Source organism: Ciona intestinalis, unplaced genomic scaffold, assembly GCF_000224145.3.
Source record: "Ciona intestinalis unplaced genomic scaffold, KH HT000022.1, whole genome shotgun sequence".
Taxonomy (NCBI): domain Eukaryota; kingdom Metazoa; phylum Chordata; class Ascidiacea; order Phlebobranchia; family Cionidae; genus Ciona; species Ciona intestinalis.
Genome location: NW_004190344.1, coordinates 24,504 through 46,827, shown reverse-complemented (window position 1 = coordinate 46,827; position 22,324 = coordinate 24,504). Strand labels below are relative to the sequence as shown.

The window sequence follows — 22,324 nt, the reverse complement described above, 5'->3', positions numbered from 1 at the left end:
AGCTGACTGACATTGAATTCAATTTCATGTATAGTTGTTCATGGGACCGTTTCAGCTTTCCAAGCACCAAAGCTTTGCTATAGTTATACAACCTTCATAAACTAACCTTGTAAAAACGTTATTGAAGGCTACACAACATTTATTTGAACTTTGATTTGTATAGGTGTATGAAACCGATAACGACTGTGCTTTTCCAGCCATGCGAGGATAAAGCAAGTTATATTCCTTAGTTCATTACATTCATAATTGTCTAAAACCAGATCCGGAAATATGGGGATTTAGATGCTAACGGTAGCCATCTTGCCCCACACTGTTATATATAATTTAGTGAGTGATAAGACAAAAAGCTTGAAATGCAAAATACCGGATTTACATTCACGGTATTTAATGTAAAAAAACAACCCCGTATATCAAAAATTGTAATTCAGACCTACATGCATCTTGCTTACATTTGGCAACCGAGTTACTATCTATGGAAAGTTGCCAGTAACCTGGAATCAGATGCATGTGGTACTAAAAGTAGCAACTAATGCAATTGAACTTGCGCATTTTTGACGTGAATTTCAAGACAATGGAGCTTAGCACGAATGGACATGAACACATGTTGATAATTTCTATACTCCCAAACTCTCATTCATGCATTTTCAAATCTAGTTATCGTTTTCAATTTGCAAATGCATTATATTTACCAAAATATACTTGTATACTGCCGAATTAGCGAGTTATCCGTGCAGTTACATTAAGCTTACAAAGTAGAGAAGTCGAGAGAGAGAAACAAAGATGATTTGGGCAAGATTTTGGATTTTTTACCAGTCAATGTTGTTTATTTGTTCTACGTTATCATGAACTACCAATCTAATATTGGTTGAAAATATTGCATAGGTTTTTCTATTTGGAAATTATTCATTGCCATTTTATGTAAATGTGGCATATTATTGTGTAATGTAGCCTGCATGACAACTGTAGTGTATAGGCTATCTACATTCATTCATTAATGCTGCTCTCTTGTTGCATTTTAAATTTGGTATTATAGCGAACGCTTTAAGCTGGAAGCAAACCAATAACTGTACGCAATATATTGGTCTACACAGTTTTTGATTTGGGGACACATCTTTTGGCAGCCTTTTATATCAGTTTGGTTTTATATACTCTGGTACAATTTTTTTGTAAAACTTCTTGACCGCATTGTGGAGGTAGAGATTTATGGAATTTGTAAGGATAATAGCAATTCGAAAAATACTCAACGAATCACGGTACTGCGCCGAAACATAGTGATGAATTCGTTATTGTGTACACTATCATTCACAATCGTGACAGCAAAATGTTTCGTGAAACTTAAATAAGTGCAAGGCCGCTCGCATCATTTTTCAGAACCGTAAACCCGCATGTTTTATGCTTATCACCTACCATGTTACATATAGTGCTGTGGGGTAAGATGGGCGCCGTAAGCATCTAAATCTCATATTTCCGGAACTTGTTCTCAACAATTAACAACGTTATTTCATAGTTTGGGTCATATACTATGGTTGTATAGTTCTATTAATATGACCACTCTTACCCCACCCTACTTTACAATGTAACCCATGAGCGTGCAAGAGGTGAATAAAATAACTGTCAAAAATGTATGCTGTTATTGCGTTAAATGTTGTTGGTGTCTATATATTTCGTGCGCGTGAGTTTCTGGGTCGTTTTATAGGCTTATCTGGAACGATAATTGCGTATCGCCGAAGGCGTGAAACGTACCTGCAAGGTCTGGAGCCAGACCAAACACCCCTGCCGTTACGTATCTAGACAATGCAATTATCACGTTGTTCTTTTGCTTGTGTGTCTTTCGTCGTGAAATTGTTGCGTATATAAGCTTGTGGTGGTCCGTAGAACGGCACGATACGAGAATGAATAAATGAATGAAAATAGAGAACGGGAGAGAAGGAAATACAGTAGTGAATAAGTGAAATTCAAGAGTGAAGTGAAGTTAACGTGGGATATGTGTTTACGCTCTTTAAAAACTACAGCAGTACGGCAAGGAAAAGGAATGTTTAATCTTAATTTTTAAAGCGTACAGTATGATTTCGTGTTATTCACGTGTGATCCTAATAATAAATACACTTATTAATCAAAATTATCAATGATTTTAAACTGTCCTATCTTACCCTGTGTGTTTTTGAATTTGTAAAATTTCACCTGTTGTGCGGATCGCTAACTAACTCCTCGTGTGTTTTATTGTATATTTTTTAATTGTTGCAAAAAAATGAAGGAATGATAGCACTAATTTGTGGTTTTACCACAAAACCGCAAAGTATTTTGATTTGGAAAATATTGGGCAATATGTGATTAAGTGTCCCATCTTCCCCCACTGTACCGTTTTGTTTTGAAATAATACAAAAATCAAAATGAATACCTAAAAATATGCATAGTAACCAACGTTTGTACATCCATCTTATATTACTGTTGGTTCTAATGTATGACTTACAATTTAAACAATCCATAGTTCGTTTATTTTCATTTATTAATTTTTTATTAAAGGGTTCACGAGCGCCACCTCGCGAATAAAATTTATTTAACTAATGTATTGTTTCAACATTGCTTGATCTAAAATGGAAATAAACTTGTTTTGTATGTCATCGCGTGGCGGGAAAAATATTGGTTGAATAACACAGTGTCTGTTTCATATGATTTGTGTGAATGTGATTTACGAATATCTGAAAGTATGCAACATTGTAGTTAGATACTACCCTACGACACGTCCATAATTGTGGCATTATCGTTTTGTCCAAAAACCAGCGACTTTTATAAGACTTTGTGTCACGGAAAAACGAGAGTGCCACACGATATGTGACAATGCGCTAATAATGAAAATTCAACTGCTAAGTTCTTAATTGCTACGTATAAGTTTATTGACATGTGTTTAGCAGGTTCAGAATACTAAAGCAACAGCTTTGACGATACACCGAAAATAGAGTATGAGTAAAAGCAGCGGCCGTTTGCTACAGTTTAAAGAAATACAGGGTTCACAGAAATATGATCTTATAACACCAAAACATCCTAATACATCTAACCAGAAATACTGCAAAGGACATTTAACTGACTCTGCACAATATAACTTTCTTCAATATCACAAAATATTGAGTAAAAGTTTGTTTCAGTTGAATGATTCTCTTGGTAACGGGGGGAAGTACCATCAAAACCAAAAGTTCACTTGAGATAAAAATTGCATTGGTGTTTCCTGTAAGGTAAGTTACAAATTAAATACCTACATAGTACACGGGACCAAATGAAACACTACACACAGTAAACGTCAGTAGAATCAGCGCTATATGGTACAACCACATGGCCTACTATAAGAAATACATCTAAACCCATAGCCTCCTTGAAATATCTTAAGAAGTCTATGGCTACACCACAGACAAATATAAGAGCCCATTTACCAATAAAATTATGTATTCAATGCCTTAACATTATAGTCGTCAGTTATATGCAGCAAATAGTCAAATACCACAGTTTACAGCAGACAATATAAGGAAGTTTAGGGTTGGGGGTTAGTTAGTAACAAAGAGTATGAGACTAGAGGAGTTAGGATCTCTAAGTGGCTGAATATATTAGAATTAAGTTTTAAGCGTTAGGGGTAGTATTATATATACATAATGGGTTGTCCAAATTATTAGCCACAGAAAATCTCTAAAAAATAATCACCTACAAATAAAGTACATGTTAACTCGTATGCTGGCACGAGGTGTATGAAACAGAACACCCGTGTCATAACGACTGTCGTTTTCCGCCCACGCGAGGATAAAGTAAGTTTCATTCATTCATCCACTTTGTTATAGACTTAATTATTTCGCTGTTAGCTTACCATGTCAGCCTCGGAGTATGTGTATGGTCGGCCTGTTGTAGTAGTTGGGCGCAATGGGTTTACTAAAGGACCTCTATACCCTTGAGGCGCTTGGAAAACGCGGAATGCACTTCTAAGAATAAAATGAAGCCGACCATTCTCTATCCGTATCTGTGGAGAAATATTAATATAGTAGGGTGGGGGAAGACACCTTTTTACCCTATTTTCTTGTCCCATTTGATAATAAACAAGAACATTAAAAGGATTATAAAACCCACGTGTTTCCACGACTCCAATAGACCGTTGTTTACTATTTAAACCACTATCAGGATATTTGAATATCATGTGCTAAAGGTGTCCCATCTTCCCCCACCCTACTATATATTACTTTTAAGCTACAACGTTATGAGTATATAGTCATGTGAATGGATGTTGACACTGCACGAAGGGCATATTAGTAAATTTGGAGATTCATTCATGTTTTGTAAAATATTCATTCAACTTTGCAAACCATGAACATGTTTAATAACTTAAACGTTTTCAAACATTGCAAAACATGCGAAACAAAAAAAACTACAAAACCTGACGATATAGTATTCGTTCTTAACGTTTTAATTTACATCAATTTATATACTCACATAGTATCGTCCAACTGCATACCACTGACGTTCGATCACATTAGAGGAAAACACCTGAATAAAAATACATAAAGCATTACTTTCAGATACTTTTAATTGCATCTATATAATTTAAGAGAAATATGACAACTACAAAAGATGTCACGTATTTTTCTGATCAAAATTCAGTTCTGCGGGATAAGATAAGATAATGTTTGCACCTAAAACCTATATTTCTTGTGTTTTGAAAAATTAACACTCTTTCATATACGTGAGGATACGGTCATATAAATCTGTAGACTTTCATTGTTTACTTTCAAAAAGACCAAGGAAAGAGAATGAAAACATATCCCACCGTATATCCCACTCTATAATATTTGTTTATAAAAAAAATGTAACATATAGAATAATGTTGATGCCATCTTAAAATTAAGAATTATATAACTTATTTTCTACACTTATACGTTTAGAGAGGTTTTGCTTATCTTAATATATATATATACTGTATGGAAAATTTTTAGTAGGTGTTGAATATTGTATTATACGTATACCTAAGTAAACAGAAATATTATAAAAACGAGGTCGGTTTGATAATTCAATTTTGCAAACTACGAAAATCTAGCCGTATAAATATGATTTAATGAACAGTCAAAATTAACACCTAATATTATGCATTTTTAGACATGATACGCATTGTGTTTGTGTACACACCGATTGTTTCAGTATTTAAAAGCAATTGGGAAACTGTGTAATATAGAAGGGTGGGGGAGGTGGAATACTTTTTAACTCTTTTTTTCTCGTCCCATTTAGTAGTAAAATTCAAAGAATTATAAAACTATATCCTAACGACTCTCAATATATTTACATATTATGTGCCAAAGATGTTCCATCTTCTCCCATTCTACCATATCACTGTAATATTTTTACCGTTTATTAAATGATAAACGACAGACAGCAGGAACTGGAATTTTGGTATTGACCCGTCATCCTTACCCCAACCTGATAACTTGCAAGCCAGCCACAACAAAAAAGTAAAATTGTTTCATTGACTATGAGGCTTATAAATCTGTTTTGTTTCTTTGTTGAAAGCAAAAATACGACAAGAGTAGCTTCAGTAATATTTTTAACTTGACATTTGTTGATTATTTTATATTAAGCTTGCCTCCAGCAAATTACATTTATTCCCTTATTTTTTCACATGGATGCATTTAATCATGTTTATACTTTTTAACTAATTTGCATAAGATTTTGTAAATCGTGATATATTATTATTATCAATTCAAAAGCAATTTAAATTCAGTGATTGCATTGTTTAGGCCTGTTATATTACAGTAAATGTAAAAAAGCCTATCTGATGAAGCACCATGTGTAATTATTGTATGGTGTATACCAACCAACAACTTTTTTGATCACAAAGCTTACAAAATCTACAGTGTAAAATTTATAAAAAAAAAACGTTTTTATAATATTGCATCAATACAACTACAAAGTAGCTTCTACCCAAGCTACTTATGTTTTCTCCCATATTAACAAATCTAACTGAAATTCTCCACAGCAATTTTAATAAATACATGGGTCATTCTGAAAAAAACCTCATTGCGAAAAAAAGTTAAAAATATTTTAATTTTAGAACGTGTATTTAAACAACAGAAAAACGCAACTACATAAAAAACGTCTGCAAAAATTTCGAAAAAAAATCTTAAACACTTGATCCACAAAACGTGTATCGTATCCAACCTACCTGTGCCATGTTGTTTGTTTATGTTTGCGGTATACACAAAGTTCTCTTTATTTGATTCAGGTTAAATACACGAAAATACAATTTTTAGATTAGTTTCATTCATAAAACATATAGTACTGTAGGGTGAGATGAGGTACTATTAGCACCTTTCAAACTTCCTTTTCGTTGTTTTAAACAATTAACAACCCTTTTTAGAGTACCGTTGTTTCGATTTTACAATTTTTTAAATATTCTTTGTATATTGAAAAATACTGCAAAAATTATTCCCATGCTCCCGAGGAATGGAACACACGTTCCACTTCACTAAACCCATAGGTAACAAAAAAGGCAATAGAGATATCATAATATCATAATATCAAACACACCGCTGGCTAAAACTTTTAATTTATATTTATTTTTTACATATAATTCGCCTAAAAGGATGCTGGTGAGAAAAATTTGTGTGCCGGCTTTTTTTGTTTTATACAAAGATAAAAATTATTAGAATATAGTAGTGAGGGGGAAGATGGGACACCTTTAGCACCCAATATCCAAATATCCTGTTCGTGTTTTAAACAATTAACAACAATCTATAAAAGTCGTGAGGCCACGGTTTAATAATTCTTTGAATGTTCTTTGTTTATTACCAAATGGGACGAGAAAATAAAATGAAAAGGTGTTCCATCTTCCCCACGCTACAATATGTTTATTTACTTACATGCCGCTTCAATTGGGGGGTCTTTGGAGTTGTTATTCTGCTGTCTTATACTCTCAATACAGCAGGCTTACCTAATCCACAGTAACACGTACCTATATGTAGCTACAGCTGATCAGCTTCTATTTAGATGAGTTTTAACTTTTTGTTTTTTTGTTTGATGTATTTCTCTGCCCCTAAAACAATAGTTCTCACGATGTAACTTGAAACAAAGGAATACAATGTTATGGTCTTGACTTTCTTTTTCTACTAGCTGACTGACATTGAATTCAATTTCATGTATAGGTTGTCATGGGACCTTTTCAGCTTTCCAATCACCAAAGCTTTGCTATAGTTATACAACCTTCATAAACTAACCTTGTAAAAAAGTTATTCGCATGCATGGTGTTTGCTTTGCACGTTGTAATCAAATGATGCAAGCTGTATTAGAACCTGTAGGCTACACAATATTTCTTTGAACTTTGATTTGTATAATCGCATACTAACACAGTGATATTGTATTTATGACGTACACGCTCATGGGTAACATTGCATAGTAGGGTGGGGTAAGATAGATCATATTTACAAAATATATAACAGTAGCCCCCAACTATCAAATAACATAGGTAATGTCCGGCGCCTTGGCGCAGTTGGTTAGCTCGCCTACCTCTAACACATAGGTTATGGGTTGAAGGCTCGTCGCTGCTACCATTGTGGTCGTAAATGCGTTCTTGGCCAAGACACGTAACGGCAATTGCTCCAACCTAGTGGTCAATAATGGGTTGTCAAAATTGTCGGACGTAGATAAAAACAATTACCCACAAAGTTACACATGTGAAAATCCGTAAGCGGGTGGGAGGTGTATGAAACCGATAACGACTGTGGTTTTCTAGCCACGCGAGGATAAAACAAGTTATATTCCTTAGTTCATTACATTCATAATTGTCTAAAACCAGATCCGGAAATATGGGGATTTAGATGCTAACGGTAGCCATCTTGCCCCACACTGTTATATATAATTTAGTGAGTGATAAGACAAAAAGCTTGAAATGCAAAATACCGGATTTACATTCACGGTATTTAATGTAAAAACAACCTCGTATATCAAAAACTGTAATTCCGACCTACATGTATCTTGCTTACATTTGGCAACCGAGTTACTATCTATGGAAAGTTGCCAGTAACCTGGAATCAGATGCATGTGGTACTAAAAGTAGCAACTAATGCAATTGAACTTGCGCATTTTTGACGTGAATTTCAAGACAATGGAGCTTAGCACGAATGGACATGAACACATGTTGATAATTTCTATACTCCCAAACTCTCATTCATGCATTTTCAAATCTAGTTATCGTTTTCAATTTGCAAATGCATTATATTTACCAAAATATACTTGTATACTGTCGAATTAGCGAGTTATCCGTGCAGTTACATTGAGCTTACAAAGTAGAGAAGTCGAGAGAGAGAAACAAAGATGATTTGGGCAAGATTTTGGATTTTTTACAAGTCAATGTTGTTTATTTGTTCTACGTTATCATGAACTACCAATCTAATATTGGTTGAAAATATTGCATGGGTTTTTCTATTTAGAAATTATTCATTGCCATTTTATGTAAATGCGGTTTATTATTGTGTAATGTAGCCTGCATGACAACTGTAGTGTATAGGCTATCTACATTCATTCATTAATGCTGCTCTCTTGTTGCATTTTAAATTTGGTATTAAAGCAAACGCTTTAAGCTGAGAGCAACATAAAATTGTACGCACTGTTTGGTCCACATCGTTTCAAATTGGAAACACACCTTTCATGCAGCACCCTTTTATATCAGTTTGGTTTTATACTTTGGTACAATTTGTTTTGTAGAACTTCTTGTCCGCGAGGTGGAGGTAGAGATAAAAGGAATTTGTAAGGATAATAACATTTCTTGTGTTTTGCCTGGCCTTGCGTTCGTCTTTTTAGTTATTTTTAGTGTTGTCGCTGCTGTGGTAACGATCGTTAAAACATGCGTTGTTCCGCATACCTGCAGCGAAGAGCCGAAGATCGTTGGGCCATAAATTATGCTTTAATTGTTTGGGGGAAGGTCATACTTTGAACAACACATTAGTGACTGGGTAGGAGCAATTGCCGTGTCTTAGCCAAAGACACATACGCCCACAACGTTGGCAGCGACGAGTATTGAACCGATTACCTCTCGATTAGAGAAAGTGCGCTAACTATACTGAACCACGGGATTTTCAGATTAAAGTCCATTAATCGTTAACAGAAAGAACCCATACATCGTACCTATGCAAACATAAGACCGCCAGTTACTTAGCGTTCACATGTGGTCATGGATAAGGATAATATAGCAGCTATAGTCAAGGGAGACAAAACAATTGAACTTGTAAGCAGTTTCATGTTTTATATTTATACGTTGTATTTTGTGTGCAGATGTACCGTTTTTGAATGTACTTACGTGCTCCAAAAATTGAGAACAAATTCAGGCAAAGAAAGTTTAAAACCATTTTGTTTGTTTTCCAGGCAAAGTGGAAGTTACCAGAATTGAAAAATAACGGTAATTGCATGTCATATCATATTAATAACCAATAAAAACTAAATATGTTAACTAGTACTAACATGTTAACTTCTAAAGCGGGCACGAGTTGTATGAAACAGAACACCCGTGTTATAACGGCTGTCATTGCACCATTAAGTGAATTAGTTGCATCCATTTTTTCCTTTAATCTGCTATGTTCCTTTAATGTACAGATGTTCTATTGTCTATATCTGCCGTTGGAATCTGTGGGTCCGACTTGAAGTATTGGGCATATGGGAAATGTGGGCGGTTCAATTTGGAAGGTAAGCCGATGGTAATCGGCCATGAAGCAGCTGGTGTTGTTGTCCAAGTTGGAAGTTCTGTAAAAAGTTTGCAAGTCGGAGACAGGGTGGCGATTGAACCTGGTGTTTCGTGTAAAACTTGCAGCCATTGTAAGAGTGGTCGTTATAATCTTTGTCCTGAGATGAGATTTTGTGCGACGCCTCCAGTTCATGGCAACTTATGTCAGTACTTTGTACATGATGCGGATTTCTGCTTTAAGTAAGTTCATTGTGTTTAACATTAGGAGCGTAGAGATTGCCAAGTTTCATGGATGAATGGTATTTATTCTCGCGTTGGATTAGGCAACAGAAGACTCAATAGAGGAAGCTGTCTTATTTCATATACTCGCGTACAATATATAGTAGCGTGGGGTAAAACGGAACACCTTTAGCACATAATATTCAATATCCTGATCGTGTTTTAGCTACGATCTATGAGAATCGTGAGGTTACAGTTTCATATTTCTTTAAATGTTCTTTGTTTACTATCAAATGGGACAAGGAATAAATTGAAAAGGTGTCCCATCTTCTCCCACCCTACTGTAAATACTGGCATTATCTTTTCTTGAAATTATTTAAATTTAAAATCGAACTAAACGTACAGATTACCACCAAATGTGAGCGACGAAGAAGGAGCGATGATAGAACCGCTTAGTGTTGCAGTACACACGTGTCGTAGGGCATGTGTTACATCCGGACATCATGTCCTTATATTTGGCTGTGGGCCTATCGGTATCCTGTGTGGTTTGGTAGCGAAGCATTACGGGGCAACGCAAGTTACAATAGTAGGTAAGGTCACTGTAGGGTATAAGGTGGGGTAGGATGGGACATTTTTCATAGTTTTTTTTTCTCGTCCCATTTGGTAGTAAACGAAAAATATTTACAGAAATATAGAACCGTATTCTCACGACTCCCATAGACTGTGGTTAATTGTTTAAAACACGATCAGGATATTTGGATATTATGTGCTAAGGAGCCTCGTCTTCCCCCTCCTACTATATAGTAAGGTAGAGAAAAATGGGACTTTTTTTACTTTTTTGTTCCATTTGGTAGTAAACGAATAATATTTACGATATATAACTGTTGCCTGCGATTTTAACAAAGCGTTTTTAATTGATATAAAAGAAAATTAGGAAATAATTATAAGGGATGTAGAAGCTAACGATATCCCATCTTTCCCCAAAGTATATACCAGTACTATGGGGTATAATGAGACACCTATGAAATATCCTGACGACCGTGTTTAAACGTCTTTGGGTGTCGCGAGGAGTAAGTTTTAAATTTTTTAAAAATGTTGTTTGTTTACTACCAAATGGGACGAGAAAATAAAATGGAACCAAAACTGGTACTCGTTAAGCAACACAGTATAACTCTAAACTGTTTCATAATTGATTCATAGATATTGACCAAGATCGCCTAGAAGTTGCAAAGAAACTCGGGGCAGCAGATGTTGTCCACAAAGCTACGACAACTGATAACGATCCTGTTACTTTTGCGCATACATTAAGAGAAGTTGCAAACGATGATGGTTCCCATGCAGCATTAGAGTGTAGCGGTGCTGATATTAGTCTTAAAACTGCAGTACATGTGAGTATTGCTCTAACCCCGGGTTACTTATGGGTTGTCCAAGTTGTTGGCGACAGATAAAAACAGAACAAAAATAATTACCTACTGTAAGTTACACACGTTGTAACTCATAAGTGGGCATGAGTAGAAACTGACATTTCCTAAAGTTTTAACTGAAACGTGTAGGCCTCACGACCGGGCGGGTGTGTCCTGCTTGTCGGCAGAGGATCGATGGACGTACCGATGCCAATGGTAGCAGCTGGAACTTACGAGATTGATATACGTGGAATATTTCGTTACGCCAACACGTAAGCATTTTTTGATTGTTTTTTTTTACTTTTTTTTAGGGCCTGTCGACAATTTCAAAAACCCAAAAGTAACTACTGGTTTGAAAAAATGTCCGTGAAGTGTCTTGTGTAAGGACAAATAGACCTACACTAGTAGCAGAGCCAAGACTACAACCCGAAACCTCTTTCCTATAAAAGTCAGGCGCTCCAAGCACTTTGTCACGGAGCCGCTCTGCATTCAATGATAAACCTGCGGTTTTATTGTATATAGATATCCTGAAGCAATAGAACTCGTGTCATCTGGTGCAGTCGACGTTGCAAGTCTCGTAACTCATAGATTCACTCTTCAAAAGGCCGGAGATGCTTTCACAACAGCGGTGTCTCCAAAAGAAAAAGCCATGAAAGTGATGATCAAATGTTCGGCCGAGTAATTTCTTTATGTTTACAAGATTACTTTTATTCGAGCGACCACCGAAGCCGTAATAGTCGAAATTAAAATACAAATATATACCAGCGTTAATCTAGAAGCCTATGCCACGTCGCTGTTTTAAGCTAGGAGGGGGGGGGAGAGTTCGTTAGTTTTGGTCACGGCAACGTGGGTTTGGTCTTTGGTGAACTTCTGCAGGTGGTGGGTTATTTAGAAGCATTGCGGTTAAACAAAAAAAATAACAACAAAAAATATTTTGGTCTTTAAAATCGTCGCAATATACAACGAACTAAAACAGTAAAGGCAAAGGGCGACACATTCGTTGGATAGGTCGCAATTAGTGGCTGCATAGCACAGCGCCGCTAGCTCGTAGATCGTCTAAGTTTACCGCGATAAATATGAAGTGCTTAGGGATTTGTCGCACCCTTTATGAACGTGTTATGCTATGAGTGTAGCCCGTTCACACCTCTTGCTTGCCGTAGAATATGAATGCGTACTGATTTATGCAAGCTAATAGAACATCGCGGAAACATATTTTGGTCATGCCCGCCACAGCCGCGGAATTTAATGACAAATCCACTTCGGGGCGGAAGAGAGTCGGCCACCAACAAATCGCTAAATTCTCGCTTGACATTTTGTTTTCTGCCTCGTTGTCGCTGACGCTGGAAATACAATGAACAATTAAATATTTAAATACATTTTATCCTCGCCTGGTGAAGTAACGACAGTTGTTATAACACAGGTGTCTTATTTCATACACTTCATGCCCCTTATGAATTACCATATGTTACTTTCCGGGTAATTAAAATTTTTCCATCTAAACTATTTAATACAATAAAAGCTTATTTATTTTTTTTGGTGGCATAACATGCATCTATTGCATACCATAGGAATTGGCTTCATACACACCGTGCCTGCTTATTAGTTACCAAGTATTTAACCATGAAGGCAACTTTTATATGGCTGCCAATTTGGAAAGCCTATTGTGTAGTGACCACTGTGTTGAAGCACCATACTTTTTAATAAATGTCGTATTGGTAATTGCCCCAACGGTCACTAATGGGTTGTCCAAATCAGCCATACATAAAGAAAAAAATCCCCCCAAAACAATCAACCACAAAGTAACATAAATGGTAACTCGTAAGCTGGCACAAGGTGTATCAAACAGAATACCCATGTTATAACGACTATCATTGTCCGGCCACACAAAGATAAGGAAAGTTACATTCAATGTGCAATTGAAATAAACCAAAATAATATTCTGTTAATACTATAAAAGTAACTGCTTACGTTCTTAAATGTGTGCACAGGTATTTAAACGTAGCGTAGTTGGCATACGGTAGTTTCCTTATGACGCCACGTACTGAACACACCTTCAGTGAAGCATCTGGCATACCTACATGGTCATCTACATGGTTAGTTAGAATACATGGTCATATAGTTAGTTAGAATACATGGTCATACAAGTTAGAACTAGAAGCGGTGACGCACCTCTGACGCATTAAACATGAGGAGCTTTTATTTAATTCTGTAAATATTCTATGCTTAATACTAAATGTCCCATTTCACCCCGCCCAATTGTATAGAGTAGGGTGGGAGAAGACAGGACAGCTAATTCATTTTTTGGATATTTTTTCGTCCTATTTGCTAGTAAACAAAGAACATTGAAGTATTATAACATCGTGTCCTTACAACTCCCGTAGACCGTTGTTAATTGGTTGAAACACGATCAGGATATTAAGATATTATGTGTTAAAGTTTTCCCATCTTCCCCACCCAACTATATATATTATTTTATAAGCTAAGAAAAGTTTGAATATTTACAAGCCACTTACCAACTGCTTCTTCAAGTTCATCATGCAGGTGATAAGGAATTAGAGGATCAGGTAAATTCCGTTGACTGAAGAACCAGGTTAAACTACCTGTTATCGTAGATACAGAAACTTCTGTTGCGTTGAACTCAATCGTATTGTCTGCAGAGGTAATAGATTACATGACTATGAGTGGTATTAACCATTTTTAATTAACAACAGGGAAAAAATATTTTTGTGTTGTATTTTTTTTGTATTTTGAAAAAAATAATATATATATACATGTAGCCTGAGGTAGATATATTATGATGGCTGTTATAGTTAATCATTTTTTCTTCATGTTTAACATTATTACGCCATTGTAGAACACCCTATTATAACTGTTTTTTCTGAGAAACACATTGTTGGGAAGTCAATAAACTAAATATTGTTATCGTAATAAAATAACCAAGATAATATAATTGAACAATTTTAGTTAAAAAGTGATTTACAAATATAAGGGAAATTTTGTTAAATTGTTTTAATAGACTTTATTCTATTCTACATATAAGTTACCTATAGAAAACAAACTCTCTCTCTATATATATATTAGTAATTATTAGTAATTAGGACAATTAAATATATTTTCGAATAATAAAATATGTTGCCATAAATGTTTTATTCAAGCAATGTTTTATTATAACAGAAACATTGGCCTAATTTATTAATAATTAAAAACCTAACAAGGCAATGACCAGCTGGAGTTGGGAATTGTCATTCACATAGGTCATACTACCACATACATATAGTAATATTGCACAAGCTACATAGTTATATATGACCTATGACACATGGGAGTAATTCATTTATAAATAAACAGTTGTTCCGTGTATGACTGCCACAACTACAAGTAACTATATACCAGCGTTTCTTAACCTTTTTTGGTCATGAACCTGTTTTTATAAATTTGTAAGAACTAATTTATGTTTTTATAAAAAAATTCTTAGGTTAAAATTTGGTGTCAAATATAAATTACACATTTACACCTTATCCTTTAAATTTAAATATAAAGATATTTATATGGGTCTACAAACCGCAGTTTGAGACGTTATTTAGGAAACTGTCTATTTACAAACAAATAAGAGCAATCTTTAAACCGAAAATTCCAAATTTTCTCTTAAATATAATTAAAATAAAAGTAAATCGTTTCCGAAAAATAGAATTTTCAGTTTTTGCAAAGATTCTTACTTTAGTGTTATTTCTACCACTACAAGTACATATGTAACAATATACAAATCAAAACCAACCTTCATCAAATCTTCGAATTAAATTTTCTCTTTCTTTTGCGTTGGCAGGTATTCTGTATAATCCTTCAGTTGATAAACCTATGCAAACAACATATAAATTAATAAAAAAAGATTTTTAAAACTTCATGCACCAAAACTTATTATGCAGTAATACTGTCCTAATCCACTTCAAATTATTGTCTAGCACTGTGGCTCTATTGGTTATGCACTCGCATCACAACCAAAGAAAGCTGGGTTCAAAGCCCTATGGTGTTACCATTTTGGGTGCATGTATCTATGACCCACCAAGCCAAAAAAAAATTTCATGTATTTATAAACACGAGATATTCAGCCAGAATGAAAAGGGTTATAACTTTAAAATAGATAAGTAGTTATATTTTCTTTATTTATTTGTGATTAGGACAATTATTTATAATAATTAATCATATTTATCTCTTGAAAAAAGTTTTTCAAATTAAACATCCAATTTAAGATTCTACTGTTTTTGCTACCAGTACCAGGCTGCCAGGGATAATATATTGTTAAGTAAAACTTAACTACTGCACTGACACATCAAATTTTATGGATATTTGGTTCAAAAACAACTGTTCCCCTGCGTTACAGCAAGACTTTTTCGGTGTAAAAATATTTTAATTTCTGATTAATTTTGATCAGAAACATAACATGTGAAGAAATTATTGGAAAATGTTAAAAAAACTCACCATAAGTTTCAAGAAACTGCACACACTTCTCCACAAAGAGTGGAACCATATGATTCAACCCTTGAATTATCTCATCCAAGTTTTTATTGAAATAATCTGAAACATTATGTTTGTTTCCGATTGCTACTGAGTTTGGGGGATGTCTGGTTGATTGGTTTTGTTTCTGTTTTTCTTTATATCGAATACGTTGTTCTTTTTCCTGTTAAACAAAAAAGTCATTGTCTTTGCATTTGTATACAAATTTACCAATCGATTTGAATTAATTTTGGAAATATTTTCCCATGGAATTTTAAAGAAATTAAATTTGGTAAAAAAGCATTTTTTTTATAAGTAAAATATGTATGTAAACAGTTTAGTTATAACTTAATTTCACAAATTCACACCCAACAACTTGATATATAATATATATATAAAGCCAACAACTTTTAACCCTAAACAAACAGAAACAAAATGCTAATCCACAACAGTTTTCCATACATAGCAACAAAGTTCTAATTCTTAACTTTCAATAGGCTTTAAGTTGTTTCTCAGAATTATATAACTTTGCTGTCTGTTTGATTGTCAGGACAGCGCAAAATATCAAGACATACATAAGTATAAGAAACATGGGGGTAACAAGGGTACGCAGAGTGTGGGTGTATCCTCTGTCTCGAGAAAATATCAGTGTCTTTATACACAGCGCATTTTAACAGGAACTTGTTACTTTGAAATGCAACCAATAAAATTTATCTTACTACTGAAAAAATACATTTGTTACCATGAAATGTATCATATCATAGGCTATATGTTAACTCCTAATATTGAATTTAAAAATACATAACATTGAACAAACACTACTGAAATATGTACAAAAAGTTACAGACACTATAAAGTAGACAGAGGGTAATTTATCCTCAAAGAGTTCATGACCAATAATTGGGAATAGTTTGCGTTATAGAATAAAGTAGTTTGTATTATACATGAATGAGATGACGCACGTTGTTGTTGTTATCATATTATGATTCATTACAACAATTCAGGAACTACATCAACGTATTGTTTGAAATATTCCTTACAGTATTGTTAGATGTATTGGAATAATAATAAACTACAGACATAAGAACTAATGTAATATTTTTAAACAGCACTTAAATAACTAGCCCACTGGAAAAAAAAATTGTTTTTTTCGGAATGTATTTGTTTTATATATTATTTTATGGTAGTGTAATTTTTAAAACCAAACACAGACAAAGTAAATAAGATGGTTATTTAACCGAAAATGTATAATTGCACCACTCATAGAAAAATTCTAAATAATCTAATCTATATATATATATATATATAACAATGAAGTAGAAATAATTACAAACCTGAATTACGATGTAATTGACAAATAACTGCACATGTCGTACCTCACTAATATCATACATATTATAACACCTGCATATTAATAACAATAAATTTCAACTGTTTTTTATAACTGTACATGTCTAATAAATCAACAGGTCTACATAAAAGGAAACGTAAATCTGTCTGGTACAGGGCTGACGCATTGCTCATACATTGCTACACCTCTTATGTGCGTTGGCGAACTATAATAGCAAATGTAGCGGAAATGCAACACAATGTAGCTAAAGGTGGCGGCGGTTGAAGGAAACAATAAAAACTGAATGATTTCCAGCGCATGGTCAGAATAATGTCAGGGCATCGCAAATGCCGAAGCATGCAACTACTCACACAAAGTGCTTCATAATCTGGTTATAACAGCCAACCTTTTTTAAAACTTGGTAAAAAAAAGTTTTGAAACGCGCAGCACTGAAAAATCATCATGTAACGAACTGAACTGAAATAACTAAAGTTGAGACAGGAGACATCATGAACGGATATATCCCACGCAATTACTGAACTATGAGACAAATTTAACTCCATTTTTGTACATAAGGAAAACTGCTATATTTTCACTAATTTTATCTTCAAAAATTGAGACTTGATATTTTGGAATTTGCATATTACGTGAATAACATTAACGTTACCACTTACTGCCATGTAAAGTTATCTAATCTATAGATATATAAAACAAATTATTTAAAATAAAAGGTAGGACTAAACAAATTTGTTAATATAAATATATTCTACATGCTTACTGCTTAAACATTTCAAATAATTATACAAATTTTTTTGAAATTATAAAAACTACAATATATGGATTTTCATAATAATACCAGCTGGTATGTTGTCCTGTCTCATGAAACTGTTCTTATAAACTATTACTAATGTTCCTAATAACCAATATAACTGTTGTATATTGTATAAAATGAATAACAAGTTATGGACAACTGATACTTCTTATTTAAAAGCAAAACACAAATAAACTGTTTATATCATATTGGTGCGGCTAGTAACTTGTCTCACTGCCAATAAATGCTGCAAGCTAAAATGCAATGTCTGAACTTTTTTAAACCTGTAGGTATGAGAGTGAGACTCATAGGAAGACATGAGTATGACTAAACAAGCGTTTGTACTACTTAGCACAAAATTTTAGGTATACAACATTAAAAAAAAATTAAAATTAATACTTGTTCTTAATTTCTTTAATACAATTTTAGGAAATTGTTATTTGAAGTTAGAAATAATTGCTCGCTATACCTAATCTCATACATTCGGTATTGAGCGCGACCTACAGATCAAACTATTTAAAATGCCAGAGAGGCAGGGATAGTTAGACACGTGTTATGAAACAAAACTAACTTAAAAATTTTAGAGTTTACTGATTAATGCAGTGCCCAAATTTTTAGGGTAAGCCTGCCCACCCTGCCACCCCAGTTTTGGTGCCTATGAGCAGGAATAGTAGCAGATCCTTGTATACTAAAATTCTAGTTTTTACCTTTTTCTTTTCCTCTTCTTTCCTTCTTTTTTCTTCTTTCCTCCATAATTTCTCATCCTTGGGAGTATGGGAGGACCTCTCTAAGAGTCCTTTTACCACGGAAGAGGATGAGAGAACAGAGGGACTAGGATGAAGAAGATCTTCCTGACTGGAGGTAAACCCTCGCCCTAAACTTACCTGTGTACAAAATAATAAAAGTTTGTCAATTCTATTTTATGTGTATAATAAATAAGTTTGTCAATTCTAAAAAAAAAATTCTAAAATTCTTTTGTCATATCTGTCAATTCTATTTTATGTGGGCATTGTGGGGTCCATTTTATGTGGGTTATGTGGGCCAGTACTGGCCCATTACCCCCAACACCCAGAGTTGCTACCACATGAACCCCAAGATTGGCCCCAAATTAACCCCAAAATTCGGCGTGCTACCGCATGAATCTCATAAAAATTTGGTCACTGAATGTAATGTAGCTTGCTTTATTTTCTCATGGCTGGAAAATGGGTGTTCTGTTTTATAAATTCTGTGCCAGCTCATGAGTTACCATGTATGTAACTTTATTATTATGTAACTTTGTTGAATTTTAAAAAGAGGTTTCGCTAACCAATGTGTTGCGGTGCCGGACAACTTAAGATGGTTTTAATTTTTAAGACAATATTTTGTTAACAATCAATTTTAATGCACACTGCCATTAAAAGAAATGAAAACATCTGTATTTTACAATTACAACCAGTGGTGCAGCCAGGGTTTTTTACACGTCGCAATCTCTGTTTGAAAAAAAATTCGTTCAACTGCGCCACTAATTACAACCATCAGTGCCAAAACTTACAGTATCGTCATTCTTAGGAGCATTGTACGACTGTGATAAAACATCGGCAGTTGAGTGTCGTGATGATCGAATAGTAGGGGGGGTTGTAGCAGTGGGTGATTCAATGTCTGACGTCTTTAACGAACGTTTCATGCTCTTAGGTTGCCATTTGTGGGAAATACTGCTGGTGATGGCAGAACTACGGGGCAGGTGGTTGCTTTTCTCACTGAAAGTACAAAATGTTATAATGGAAATTATAAATTTTGTTGTTAAATAAAGTACAGTAGAGTGGGGTAAGATGAGACATGTTTTTATTCTGCTTTTCTCGTCCTATTTGGTAGTATACAAAAAAAATTTAAAATATAAGTTCCCTATCTTAATGACTGTAAAACAGCATTGCTTATTGTTTAAAACCCAATCATGCAATGCTCCTATAATTCTGTAAACACTATTTGTTTACCACCACAAGGGATAAAAAAGAGAGTAAAACATCTTACCCCACCTACTATAAAAGCATAAAGAGCCCCCCAAACCTTGATTCATCAGCTTTGCTTTCATTTTGCTTCCCTTGTTCATATCCCGGAGGTAAAACACGGAATCCAACTTTGGTTGGGTCATGTACCGTCATATATGGGGGTTCGTGTGATGGTTCCGGGGCAAGCGTGTCCGATAGACTCTGTTGGCGGAGAAGCAACGCTTGTCTGACCTGTCGTGGAAATAAGGAATTAGTTTCGAACTGTAGACAGAGAAAACAATTTTTTTAATTATTTTTTTATGCCTTGCAGTTTGTTAAAATCTTTTTAAAAAAATTCTTTTCATTTGAAAATTATTAAACAAAAAATAAAGCCAGTGCCAATGTATGTCAAACTATTTTTGGTTTATCTGTGCAGGTTTATTTGTCCTAGCAGTGCTTACCAAGTGCTATTTATAACACTAGTATCCTATTTCCTATTGTGAACCATATACAGTGGTTCGATTATACTCAACCCATTAGTAACCACTGGAGTGTAGACACCCCTACTATGATAACTGCTTTGAACCAGCTATCTTCCAGTTACAAATCAAACACTTTTACTACTGTGCTATATCGTCACGTTTCCACGCCTAACAGACGAGTTCTAAATTGGAATTAACTATCGAAAGTCTCCCGAAGCTGGTCCCATTAATTCACCATAGCTAAATAAAACGTTGTGCTTGTTTCTCATATTCACAACGACACGTAAGTTAGGCCGCACTTAATCTTTTCATATTATTTCACACTTGTGTTAATGTATCTTACTAATCCTATGTTTACTATGCATAGGAGCTTAAATTTGTTAAATATATCATTTAACACAAACTGACCGGTTGTTTTTTGATTCCAGCAGCAACCCTGTTTAAGAGATCAGGGTTGAGTTTTCCCGGAGCATTTGTTGAGTTATTCGGGTAAAGGTGACTTGGTTGCGACGTCTTCTTAGTGTAAGGTTCACAATTATCATAGGCTGGGTTCATCTGAAACAAAAAAAAGACGAAAAAAATAAATGAGAAAAAACAAATCAAGTGTAAAAATCACAGAAAATGAATACCCTAACAGTATTTCACATAGTTTTTAAGTGTTATTTTTAATTAAAATTATTTTTAATGTACCTTTTAAAATTTATGTTTGTGTATAATATGGTTTTAGAACGCTTTATAGCAAAAAAGGTTTAGAAGTTATAATATGCATAGTTCAATAATATATCACATTAACATAAAAAAAAATTTTAGGCCATTTGCTGAAAACAGAAAATGAGAGTTTATGCGCAATGCATACTATTTACATTGTGCACATTAAAAATTAAAAAAAATACCGAAAACAGAAACTTAAACCATGATTTATGTGATTCGCATATGGTAATATCCTATAATTATTTTTTTATCTTTTTTATCTGGTATAAAACGGGGTGTATTTTTGACATTTTGTCTGCATCTGGCAAGACTTAATCAGAAAAGAGAAATACAAAAAATTAGGTTTTTTTCGTACAAAATTAGCTGCTAAAGGATTATTTACAAAATGCCTGGTAGCAAAAGTAACAGCATATGTAACATCACATATCTATGCTTCACCTACCTCATTATCTATTAATCCAGCAGTTGGACTTGCACGTGGTGTTTCTGGTCTGTAATCATCACTGCCTACTTTAAACAAAAATAAAAAGGTGGTCAAACAATTTCTTTGTTTGTTTTAGAAATTTTTCGTAACATTACAAAAAAAAATCCAAAATCTGTGTAGCAGATATTCACTTACAAAATATCAAAAAACAAGCATTTATAAAACGAAAGTATTAAAAATACCTAAACACTTATCTGAACCAATAAAGCAATAAAATTTATACCTTGAGATAAAATACATTATACATACCACTACCAACAGCCTTACGAGATTTCTACTTTTCTAAATATTATATAAAGGTCAGAACGACTGTATAACTCCTATCCCTAAGCTATTTCGCTGGTTCCTCTTACTAAAATCCATGTCAAAGCTTATATAGGTAGTACAAGCTGGTCTACTACCCAAAGTAAAGCAAATATGACCAAGATTAGTTAACGTTTAACTGGTCCAAAAATTGCCTTCAATCAGTGTTAGCCAACAGATGATTTCGTCATTGACCGTGAATGTGTCTTGTTAATACAACACCTACATATTTAAATTTGTGTCTGGTAATAACGGTTTTATATAATAAGCTTTCAGTTTTATAATTTGGTAAAAATATCCTTATTGAAAAATGTTTTATTTAAACTACAGTGTTTCCAATTTTTAATGTGTCTGGCAAATCGTGGGTGAGGTCCTTGTCCAGGGCCTTGGATTTAGGCCAGATTAGACAGACACATTCAGAAATGTCTA

At 34.1% G+C, this 22,324-nt stretch overlaps 2 protein-coding genes and 1 long non-coding RNA gene across 8 annotated transcripts in view; 1 reads left to right on the top strand and 2 right to left on the bottom strand.

Moving 5' to 3' along the window:
- Positions 1–2,440: 2,440 nt before the first annotated feature.
- On the bottom strand, positions 2,441–8,432 carry LOC113474895. 2 transcript variants are annotated; one of them, XR_003396607.1, is made up of 4 exons: positions 6,885–8,432; positions 4,468–4,521; positions 3,851–4,000; positions 2,441–3,223 (listed from the first exon to the last, which is right to left on the bottom strand). It is a non-coding gene; the product is annotated as an uncharacterized LOC113474895 (long non-coding RNA). The 2 variants fall into 2 exon arrangements; XR_003396606.1 differs by lacking the exons at positions 4,468–4,521; positions 6,885–8,432 and having other exon boundaries at positions 3,851–4,079.
- Positions 3,157–12,080, top strand: LOC100177275 (sorbitol dehydrogenase-like). 2 transcript variants are annotated; one of them, XM_026837815.1, is made up of 7 exons: positions 3,157–3,230; positions 9,382–9,415; positions 9,610–9,937; positions 10,322–10,506; positions 11,117–11,304; positions 11,470–11,591; positions 11,842–12,080. In XM_026837815.1, exons 3-7 carry the CDS (start codon positions 9,708–9,710, stop codon positions 11,999–12,001), a joined length of 885 nt encoding a protein of 294 aa, XP_026693616.1. In that variant the 5' UTR covers positions 3,157–3,230; positions 9,382–9,415; positions 9,610–9,707; the 3' UTR covers positions 12,002–12,080. The 2 variants fall into 2 exon arrangements, with proteins under 2 accessions (XP_026693616.1, XP_002120335.1); XM_002120299.4 differs by lacking the exon at positions 3,157–3,230 and adding an exon at positions 9,089–9,244.
- LOC100184804 (rho GTPase-activating protein 35) overlaps positions 12,009–22,324 on the bottom strand; it is a 29,938-nt gene continuing 19,622 nt past the window's right edge. For 2 of the 4 annotated variants that reach the window (XM_018814996.2, XM_026837814.1), the window contains exons 20-28: positions 20,806–20,952; positions 19,995–20,167; positions 19,483–19,687; positions 18,659–18,835; positions 15,796–15,994; positions 15,095–15,172; positions 13,833–13,970; positions 13,288–13,393; positions 12,009–12,659 (exon numbers count right to left, since the gene is read on the bottom strand). In XM_018814996.2, the coding sequence (XP_018670541.1) occupies positions 12,458–12,659; positions 13,288–13,393; positions 13,833–13,970; positions 15,095–15,172; positions 15,796–15,994; positions 18,659–18,835; positions 19,483–19,687; positions 19,995–20,167; positions 20,806–20,952 (1,425 nt within the window). In that variant the 3' untranslated portion in view covers positions 12,009–12,457. Of the gene's footprint in view, positions 12,660–13,287; positions 13,394–13,832; positions 13,971–15,094; positions 15,173–15,795; positions 15,995–18,658; positions 18,836–19,482; positions 19,688–19,994; positions 20,168–20,805; positions 20,953–21,550; positions 21,619–22,324 lie in introns of all 4 variants that reach the window. The other 2 variants (XM_026837813.1, XM_002124496.5) reach the window with 2 other exon arrangements.